The following is an 11,413-nucleotide window of genomic DNA, read 5'->3' on the forward strand; positions in this document are numbered from 1 at the left end:
ACATATATTTTGGATTGCTGGAGTTACATGAAACTGTATTGACAAAGTGACTTCTTAAACCAAACAACCTTTTAAAAGCTGAATAGGTCTTTAATCGATCAATAATGGTCAGATTTTACAGACTAATACAATGATTACACTAAGCATATGTGGAACGCCAATAGAAGGACTTGTGCCTTAGGCAAAACAACTGGGGACCCCAAACGTGACAAAAACACATATGGATGTAGCTATCTTTATCTTGACTGTGATAACTTGCTGCAGCGTGATATCACACAACAAAAGTCATTGAAAAAGTTAAGCTAAGAGATCTTGCCACTGTGTATTTATTGCGTTAAAAGTCAAGATAAAGACGGCTACATCTGTACAGGAAAAATCGCTTATGCGTTTCTAGCTTACAGAGCCCTTACTTATAGAATCATAATACAATGGTTGTTTCAAGAGGTGAAAGTACAGATATAGTTAGTAATAACACTAATGTAATTATAATGTAGCGTGAACTGCATTCCCCATTTCTTAACGGAAAGGAAAAATGTAACAAGAAGTTCTTACAATAGGAACTCATATAAGTAGGGAAGAATCAACAGCACAGCCAGGGGTGAAAGACCGGTAGGTAACCCCATGGCCCTAATCCAACTCTCCTTGTAGTGAGCTGTCCAACTTGGTGCTCACAAAAATATATGCTGTACTTAAAACTCATAAGAATTGATATGTAAAATGCATTTGAACAAAAGCATTCATCTTTCCTGCTAGATTTGGTACAGTAAAGTATACCTGTTTTGCCTTGAGATGTAATGTGTCTTGCCAAATCTTTCCATTTTCATAGTTTTTTATCTTGAAGTATTTGGGACAAGCCTTTATTTTGCATAAATGTCCATGGTTTTCCGATGCACTCTTCTGAAATACGCAAATACAATTATCAGAAAGGTCCTAAATGAAAGATAAAAAGCCTTCCCTGTTGTGACACTGTCCCAATTTCCACATCAGGAGTGGGACATGGCCTTTGAAGAGTAAGATTAGCATCACTTGAATTTTAGGGTGGCTAAACTGATAAGGGTGGAATGAGGGTGGATCAGGATGTAGTTTGTTCTTATTGTGGGCTATGTTCTTTTAAAATGTTAAAATGGTGCAAATATGAAGATGTTAAATATTGGCAAATGTGTAGTACTGCTATGTACCGTAAATTGCTGAGCTCCTTTTAATATAGATGAAATAATGGCTGGATTATAGAGAGGGCAATTGCCCAGAGGCCTCCACCACCTCAACTTTTCAGTTCCTTTAAATGCTTTCTATGCTTCCATCAGCAAGACATATGTGTCAAAACCCCTTTCTGTTTGTTCAGAGCTGCAATACCCCATCTGATAAAACTACTAAGGGCCTGTTCACATCACGTTTTTTCCCTCCCTTGGAGGTATACATCGGAAGGCACCGAGGCATCCCACTGTAATGGCATAATGTATAGGAATTCATTAATTAACTAATAGAAGTGCTGAGCCCGAGGAAGCCTCTGACATCACTGTCCATATATGGACAGTGATGTCAGCGACTTTCAACTATAGTGTCCCTGGCCAGAACATCGCAAGTACTCTGGCCAGGGACTCCTGTCTTGGGAAATATACGGACAGTGACGTTAGGGGCTCTGTAATGCGAGAATCTGCGAGAATCCCTGGCAAGAGCGTTGCCGATGCTCTGGCTGAAAATTCCACTCTTACAGGGAGAACCTGTCAGAGGCTTTAAACTACAGAGTCCCCGGCCAGAGCATCGAAACCGCTCTGACCAGGGACTCTGGGAGTGGAGGAGCCCCTGACGTCACTGTCCATATATGGACAGTAACATCAGGGACTTCTTCTGTCCCAGAGACCCCGGCCAGATTGCTACTGGTGCTCTGACCGGGAACTCCATAGTTAAAAACTCCTGACATCACTGTCCATATATGGACAGTGATGCCAACAGCTTCTCCAGTCCTGGAATCCCCAGCCAGGGCATGACCGATGCTGGGGCTGGCGACACCATAGTTGAAAGCCCCTGACATCACTGTCCATACTTGGACAGATGTGAATAGGCTCTAACAATAAGAAATTAAGTGGTCAAGTGTTCATGTTTACTGCTATAGGAATGAGAGGATAAGTGACTACCAGGCACTTTCAGATCTGCTTACTTTCGAGGTAACAAAGTATCAGGCATATTAACCTACATCATCCTCGATTATTGATTTCCTCAACAGCAAACATGAAGGACCAGTTAGGCTGCCCCCAAATAAATACGATTTATGCGGATCCTGCCATCATTGTCTGACAATTATCTAATGCATATGAGCAGCTTGCAATGCATGATACGTCACTATTAATGGGGAGGGGTGCCCACTTTTTTTTTTCCCCAAGGGCCTCCACAACCCTGAAATAGGAAAGAGTTAGCTTAACCACAATTTCTACATTGTAAATAATAGTCCCAAAGTTTCTCTAACCACCAACGATAGTACCAAGATTCATCCTTCAAATGTTAGTCACAGGAAATGACTGCATAAAAATATCTTTCAGTTTCCGTTTTCCAGAATTTATAAGTTAATATTCAAGATGCAAAAAAACAATATTATTATTTTACGGACTTTTTATATATATGTAACATTTTTTCATAGACAAAATGCATCAGTGCCTCCAACTACAGCAACTATCTTAAAAACCGGGTGATCATTTAGTACCTACCTCTAATGCTGCTTTAACTTCGGCCATATCACTTTTTTTGCTATTGGATTTGACATCCTCATGTTTCAACGAACTTTAGAAAATAAAATGATCCTGAGTGGTTAATTGTGAGCAGTAATATTGTCAGACATAGACACAATCTTGCTTCTTACTTTTATTCAAATATTTTTCTTTTATCTCTGGTAACATTTACATATGTTACTACTGTAGCTTCCCCTTTGTCGTTACGAAGTCACGTAACATAATATAATGTGAAAGGCTGACTAAATGGTGCCAGTTAAAAAAAAATACACGTCGGCAATTGATTTATCCAATAACTCTTATATAAGAAATTTACTATAAATGAATTGAGGTGTAGACCGAACACCAGTAATTCATTTATTCATTGCCGGGAAAAGTCATAAACAGGATGTGTCATAAGCCTAGGAAGCAAATTTCTAAATACTCTGTTTATATATTTATATGTGTCATGAAGAAAACCTGTTTTTAGACAAAAGCCTGTATGGACAATGCATTGATCACTGCGGGTCCGCAATTAACTATACATATCCCATGAATGGACAGCCATGTAATACATGGACGGGCCATGTCCACAAGCAATCTCCTCTAGGATGTCCATATGGCCTAATAGGGTATATAGAAAGGGGTTGACTTTTTGTGACAACCCTTTTAATATATGGTAGCGGCTAAAGGGATAATCCAATCAGAACAGCCCCCATTCATTCCACAGCTTCAGGGGTTTGACCGCCATAAACTTCCAGTGATCAGTGCATATATATTTCCTGTGAAAAGTTTGTAGAAATACAAGGCACCCATGGAATTCAATGGGTGACCTTGTAATATATGGTTGCACCGAGTTCTCCAGAGATAGATCCACCCTTTGCAATGGCTCTCCCTCTTGGCTAATGGCTAATGACTTCCACATGCCCTTATAGGTCATGGTTTTAACTGAGCCGAGACCAACATTAATGCAAATCTGGCCATACACATGTCTCCAAATCTATTAAAATGGCTGCTCATATCTCCAAATTGATTGAAATAACATGTACATTTGGACGAGATGAACATAGTTGATAATGGGGGAGTAAGGTCTGCTAAATGTTGACTGCCAGTTATCCTACTGTAAATCTATGGCCATCTTATTCATCTTTGCAGTGTTCCCTTTAAAAAAAAAAAAAAAGGATCGCAGACACATAAAACGGAGAAAATATCTTGATCTATGAAAACAAATAACCAGCAGCATCATCAGCATTCCTCCTATTACATACTCCTCTATATTTCTATAATAAAATGATCACCATAAAGATATGAATTATACAATTACGAATGAATACCACAGGAAGAAAGGTTAGTACTTTTATCTTTTATGATCTTTATATATGACTATTGGGATTATAAACCTTGTAATCTCTGAGCACATAGGGGTAACCGTCTATGTCTCTTTTTTTCCTCTACGTCAGGGGTCAGCAACCTATGGCACAGGGGCCACAGACGGCACTTGGGGCATGGTTTGCTCGCACACTTCCTTCTCCCAGTGACCAGCACCATTGCGTGCTTGGAAGCGGTGAACACAGCGAGAGATAGCGGCACTTCATTATACGCTTGATGGCGCTGTTCAAAAGAGAGAGCAATGCACACAATGCAGCACTGCTCTCTGTCCTGGTGTGTAGCGTCAACAAGTGCATAATTAAGCGCTGCTCTCTCCTGTAAATCAGCTCCACAAGGATAGAGTTCAATAACTGCTCTGTAAAAGAAAAAGTTAGCAAAAGTTTACAGCTCTCCTATGTGCACCCTCCAAGCTGGTGTTCAGTAGCGTGGTCTCTCCTATGTTCCCCCCGCCAAGCTGGTGTTCAGTAGCAATGCTCTCGCCTATGTGCCCCCAAGCTGGTCTTCAGTAGTCGCTCCCCTGTGTGCAGCGCCCTCAAGCTGGAATTCAGCAGCCGTGGTCTCTCCTGTGTGCAGTTTAGTCTAGCTAGTGTTCAGTAGCCGCAGTCTCTCCTATGTGCACCCCCCCCCCAGCTGGTGTTCAGTAGCCACAGTCTTATCTATGTGCTCCTCCCCAACTGGTATTCAGTAGTCGCTCCCATGTGTACAGCGACCTCAAGCTGGTATTCAGTAGCTGCGGTCTCTCCTGTGTGCAGTTTAGTCTAGTTAGTGTTCAGTAGCTGCAGTCTCTCCTATGTGCACCCCCACCTGGTGTTCAGTAGCCGCGGTCTCTACTGTGTGCAGTTTCGTCTAACTGGTCTACAGTAGCCGCAGTCTCTCCTTTGTGCACCCCCCAGCTGGTGTTCAGTAGCCACAGTCTTATCTATGTGCTCCTCCCCAGCTGGTATTTAGTAGCCTAGTTGGCACCACAGAGGGATCATCTTTGCAAAGAATGTCAGGGACAAGGGTCACACTGAAATATAAGTTAAATATACTGTTTAATTGAGTTATGATACATACGTGGTAACAGTTTGTCTTATACGAAGTTCATGTATGCATGGCACACTGAGCACTTCATCATTGATTTTTTATTTTTTACATTGGCAAGCCATACAAAAAAGGTTGCATAACGCTGCTCAACGTATATGGCTGCCATTGTTATTAACCCTGCAATGCCTGAGCACATAGGAGTGATCTTCATGCATCTTTCAGTATATGTGTGGCTGACATAAATATGCACCCTGTAATTCTTAACAGCGTAGCACAGCATGATACTCTGTTTCCTGAACTCGGAAGCTATAGAAACAGTGTAGCTTACTGTGCTATGTTGTTTCCAAATCCCATTCACTTCTATAGGAGTTCTAAGAAAAATCATGTAGATATGCCATAAATGTCCAACTTTAATAGTAGCAGGTCTGCTAATTTAGTACCAATTTTGATGGGTAATTAGATAGTGAGTAATATATATGGGTTTACTTTAGGGAAAGTGCGGAAGATGGAAAATTGGGTAGGGAATGTAGATAGAGTAGTGGCATTAGGGTCAAAGAGCTGTCCAGTTTAGAAAAGCCATTTTCATATACCCTATTAGGTAACTCTGAATTAATAGGGGTGGGGGTCCTCTGCTCAGGGTCCTCATTTCCATGCCAGAGTGGAGAACAGTTACAAAAAGTGTCTCACGCTCTGGAGAACCTGTTCTGTCCTACATTACACAATCAACACATTGATTTGACTGTGCAATGCTTAATTTCCCCTGTGGTGGCGCTGTAGGGGGTTAAAAACTTACTGCCAGGTTTCACCACAGATAACAGCTGATCACTGGGGGTCCTATCAGGGGACACTTTGTCATCAGCTAATTGTCAAGGGACTCTTTTAAAAGTAGGGATTGTCCAAAGTGGAGAACCCCTTTATGTAAATGTCCAGTACTTGTTTCTACCCACAACATTGCAATTGTTATGACTCTGTCCTTGTAAAAGTTGATCCTTATTGTAGATCTCCAGGTCCAAGGTTTCCAGGCGACGAATGGCTTTTTGCCTAGGTCTACATAGCAGCCTATATGAACATAATATGTACTGTACATACAGACACACGGCTTGTTGGAATATATTCAGTACAATGTTATATGCCATGTCTATAAAAAATAGAAGTCAAAAGAAGTATAAATTCTGACTTACTTATCTATAAACTTTATCGTGTAATGTATCAGGTTCTATTAGGGAGGATTTGTATCAGATTTCCTGTACTTGCCCTGGGTGTAGTTTCACAAGTAGACCCCTCGGCTTTTTGAATTTAATATTGTCTCCAATGTACAGATAAGTGATCACATAAAATGTCAAGAATTATTCATATTCTGTGACATAGAATTCTTTATGTACTAAATATAAGTGTCCACTAAATGGTTTTCAGCAAGTAACTTTATTAACAGAATAGGAAATATTATGTATTGGGACATTTTATCTGGGTGGGCTCTCACATAGAGGTTTCCATAAGGCTATGGGACCATGGCGACATTTAGTCACCAGCAAGTTGCAGTAACATAGCAGCATTATCATGACTTACGTGCATATTTAATGTTTCCCTATGGAAAAAAAAATCTCAACGGACCTTCCAACTATTGCAAAAAATCCAACCATGTCAGATATCTTGCCATGGTTTCAAGGTCACTTGCGACTTTCTTTCAACATAGGGAAACATTCAAGTCTGTAATAATTTTACCGTGACTCACGGGTGACCCATATCACCATGGAGCCCTACCCTTACCCTAAGGCATCATTTACACTAGCGTAATATACGCGTGTGCGACGCACGTGCTTTTCACGCGTGTTGTAGGCACCTATATTAGTCTATGGGGCAGTGCAGACAGTTCGTGCGTTTTGCGCAGCGTGAGTCCGCTGCGTAAAACTCACGACATGTTCTATATTTCGCCGTTTTTCGCGCATCACACACCCATTGAAGTCAATGCGTGCGTGAAAACCACGCATGCCGCACGGAACAACTTCCGTGCGAACTGCGTGAACCGCGCAACAGCTGTCAAACTCTGAATGTAAACAGAAAAGCACCACGTGCTGTTCTGTTTACAAACTTCCAAACGGAGTGTCATAATGATGGCGGCTGAGCGAAAATCACGCAGCCACGCATCCTATACTGATGACACACGCAGCTGTTAAGTGCCTTTTGCGCACGCAAAACGCCACGTTTTTTGCGTGCGCAAAACGCACACGCTCGTGTAAATCAGGCCTTAGTCATTTCAATGGTGAGTGACAAGCTATACATTGCCAGCTCTTCACTGAGAATAAGAAATGAGATGCTTAATCCTCATTGATCAAACTTTTTTGGCACGTCTGATTGACTTTCTAGGTGTACAAGTGTCATAACAAACTGAGTAAATCTAGGTTTCAATTAGATATCTATTGCATAGAAAACTATATGCATAACATATAATATGCCCAGGTCATACCAGCTTATATATCTTCTGTGACATTAGTGAATGTTAAAATATTAGCAACGACCGGTAGGTAATGTATTATACTAGAATGTAATACCAAAGTAGATGAAAAAAACACAAAATATACAGAGGTCATTGTCTTGTCATTAGCAATTAAGCATAGTCATTGGTAATACATTTGACAAGATTTAGCAATATTCTGCATATACCTTGTCATTAGAAAATATCATTGGAGAGTTTACTATAGAGAAGAATTTCAGTACAAGATGGTCATTAAAACTCTGATCAGTTGGGAGAATTCTAATTGTAGTAAAATCCTTAGGATCGGATGAAGAGAGCGAAGAGATAGGACAGGAACATTCTCCTTACCTGAGATGTTTGTCATTCTCCGGCAGGTTGTTGTTCAGATCGGTTACATCATACGACTTTTTTCCCTTAATGTTTCCAGATTTCATGAGCAGCTTCCATGGGCACATCATTGTTCAAGTATCAGTGATAAGTCAGACCGTACACGAGGTGCAAAAAAAGTCTCCCCAGGGGGTTGGTCTTCTGGATAAACAAATAGGACCTGGCTTTAAAAAAAAAAAAAAAGACGCTGCTTTTAGTCCAGGAAACATTTTTTTTCTCACAGTTATAGAGAGCGACATCCTCTGCACTCTAAATACATGACCTTCAAAATTTATTGGGCTGTTGCAAACAGCATATTATACTAAAAAGATCATCATCAGTTCAGGGGTTTCCTACAAGTAACTTTTTTTTGTCTGTCAATGTGTTAGCTCTACAAATAGATTATCTAGGGGTTAATTTTGAGACCAAAAAACTCATATGTGTAATACTGGAAATGGGATAAAAACTAAACTTAAATCAGGGTTAAGGAGAGACATGGCAAAAGTGTTAGTCTCAGGATACGCTATGGGCTATGTGTAGTACTACATAAAATAGGGCGCCACGATAGGTCGACATTTATTTATTACATCTGATGCTAGAAAATGTGTATATTGCTACGCTGGAACTTGTAGTTCTAATAAAAAGCTACATACTCTCTTTTACAAGGAAACTGAATTTACGGATGTAGCAGAGCTAATATCTTTAGAAACGATTGGGAGTCATCAGAATGCTGTGGGTTTACCTGTAGTTCTCTGGAAAACCACAGATAATACATATTTGTATCTCAGCACATCATGCCAAATGGCAAACTCATCTCTGCCGCAGCGGTGCATGGCATCAGGAGTCTACAGTTAATTGTTTTCCTAAGGACGGTAATGTAACATCTATCAATATGATACATCTCTTTAGTGTGATTCATGAAATTTGCCCGCAATATATGTGACCTTACAGGATATTTGCATAGTTGGTAACTTATTTCCGTCATGTAAAGTTCACACGCAGGAGATATTGCAGATTAATGACTAGAATTATAAAGACTTTCTCTTCATGTTCAGTACAGAGTTGTGAATATTAAGTTGCAAAATTGAAACGTTATCCCGCTCTATCATAGCAATTCATGTCGTTTGTAATTTGCTATAACATGGACATTTTTATGGGTTAGTACATCCGAAGGTTTAGTTGTCACTGGCATCTGTTTTTTCCTTACTATATAATTCCTAGAAATGTATTGACTTTACTCATTGAGTCCATATCAGTAGTAATAGTAAATGCTCCTCCAGTCACAAGGTGTGAGAAATAGGGATAAGGTAGGTGATCAAGAAAGTCAAAATTAAAACACCTCTGTCCTTAATAATATGCAGGACCTTATAATATGTCAGTATAAGAAGTCTCATATTATTTCCTAGAAATACATTAGCACCTACAAAGATGTTCTACCTTTCAAATGTTAAGCTTTGTCCCTTTAAAAGTATGACTTTCCTTATTCCAGCCCCCAGACGGAGAGATGATGATAAATCTGAAAATATTCCCAGACTATTATCTATGTGGAACAGGTGGATCTATAAACACTGTCTTGTTCCTTCTTCATTATCAGTCCAATCAGAAGACATAAAGGAATGTTATCACAGCTCTGCTATGCTCAGGTTCTTCTGCGTTATTAGAAGTACACATGACCTAAAAAGAACTACTTGTATACAGTTGTAGCAGGGCTGGGTTTGTCAGGTGTAGTAGAGCTGGGGTGTTATGAGGCAAAATTTACCAAAATATCACTGTCTTGTTTTACATACTGTAGGATTATAGATTAAACCTATCACATAAGATGCAGTCCCAATATATTAATGCATGATTGTTTTTTGTTTTTTTGTGTGACAATTTACTTTCTAAACATATATAAGATGTTTTCCAAGATAAACCCCTGCTTGTGTCTGCAATAGCAAGATAAAACACTTACCTTTCATATGGATTTAGCCTCCAATCACCACTGAACCCAGCCACAGCGCCCCTTTTTCCTAATGTGTTGCTGCAGTTCTTTTATATACTTCACTGTGTTGTTACGTAACATTCATGGTGACGTCATGTTACATGACCATGGCCGTCAATCACGTTACTATGGATGCCATGCCACCAACACATGGAAGTATATAGGGCAGTGGTGGGACACTTTAAAACCCCTTTACATCTTTTCTTTTATACTGCATCAGAAGATTTGTAGTTTAGCTGTTTTATTTATGGAATTCCCATATGACAAATTTCGTGTTTTAGTTTAGAGACTTTTTTAGTCTGATGTTTTTAAAGTTGCTTAATGCATATATATATATATATATATATTGTTTTTTGTTTTTCTAATAGGTCACAGCAGGGGTAGACAACATTAGAGATTTGGAGATCTACAGTTGCAACTTAGGAGGGTCATGAGATCTACTTGGTACTGATTTGTGAACGAACCATGAGGGGAATAATGTATAAGTTACCAGGGGGGCGTGGATAGGGTCTTAAAAAAGACTGTCCCGGGATGGGTATGAATATTTAAATTAAATTTAGCGCTACAGAACATACAGAAGTATCCAGCACTACACAGAGGCAGTCACAGGTGAAATACACAACAATGATATCCAGTGACTCACAGGTGACGTCTTCTCTGAATGGATACATTTTCTCTTTCCTCATCTTCTCCCTCTGACTCAGGCCGCTATGAATGCTTCTTCAATCCACAACTTGTCTCGGCAGAGATTACTGCTAAGACAATTTATGTTCCTCACTTTTTCTTCATCTTCCCTACCATCTCACGCCTAACACAGTCACTCTGCTCCTACCCCTAAGTGCTGGCTGCTGTGCTGCCCAGTGTCCCCCAAATACTGTACTGTAGAAATATTCACCACTCTGGATAATCCCCCTGAAAATACTAGTACCAAACCTAAAGTAATTGGTGCCAGACATAGTACCCTCAAAAATAATTCTGCCTAACAAATAGTGCCCCTGACAGGAACAATGTCCACTAAGTGCCCCAATATCTTATTTTGGCAAGTAGATAGTGCCCCTGACTAAAAGTGCTCAAGGAGTGCTTCCAAATATAATTGTGAGATGCCGAGTGCCCCCCATTAGTTATAGTGCTCCCCTATAGTGTCCCCATTAGTAATAATAGTCCCCCTGAGTGCCACAATTAGTAAAAGTGGTCCGCAATAATAATAATAATAATATTGCTAGTCCATAGTTCCCCTTTTAGTAATAGTGCCCTTAATAGTAATAGTGTCCTTAATATTAATAGTGCTTCCCAGAGTGCCCCCATTAATAAGTGTTCCCCCAGAGTTCTGCCATTAATAATAGTTCTCCCCAGTCTACCTCTCATTATTAATAATGCTCTCCCAGAGTGCCACATTAATAATAGTGCTTCCGCAGAGTGCCCCTATTAATAATAGTGCTTCACAGAGTGCCCCATTAATAATAGTGCTTACCCAGT

General features: G+C 40.0%; 1 protein-coding gene across 1 annotated transcript in view; it reads right to left on the reverse strand.

Annotated features, from left to right (window-relative positions):
- NOS2 (nitric oxide synthase 2) overlaps positions 1 to 8,049 on the reverse strand; it is a 44,415-nt gene extending 36,366 nt beyond the window's left edge. Inside the window, exons 1-3 of the mRNA XM_075850819.1 lie at positions 7,939 to 8,049; positions 2,703 to 2,775; positions 775 to 897 (exon numbers count right to left, since the gene is read on the reverse strand). Of these exons, the coding sequence (XP_075706934.1) occupies positions 775 to 897; positions 2,703 to 2,775; positions 7,939 to 8,048 (306 nt within the window). The 5' untranslated portion in view covers position 8,049. The remainder of the gene's footprint in view (positions 1 to 774; positions 898 to 2,702; positions 2,776 to 7,938) is intronic.
- Positions 8,050 to 11,413: the final 3,364 nt, after the last annotated feature.

This window comes from Rhinoderma darwinii, chromosome 2 (genome assembly GCF_050947455.1).
Source record: "Rhinoderma darwinii isolate aRhiDar2 chromosome 2, aRhiDar2.hap1, whole genome shotgun sequence".
NCBI classification, from domain to species: domain Eukaryota; kingdom Metazoa; phylum Chordata; class Amphibia; order Anura; family Rhinodermatidae; genus Rhinoderma; species Rhinoderma darwinii.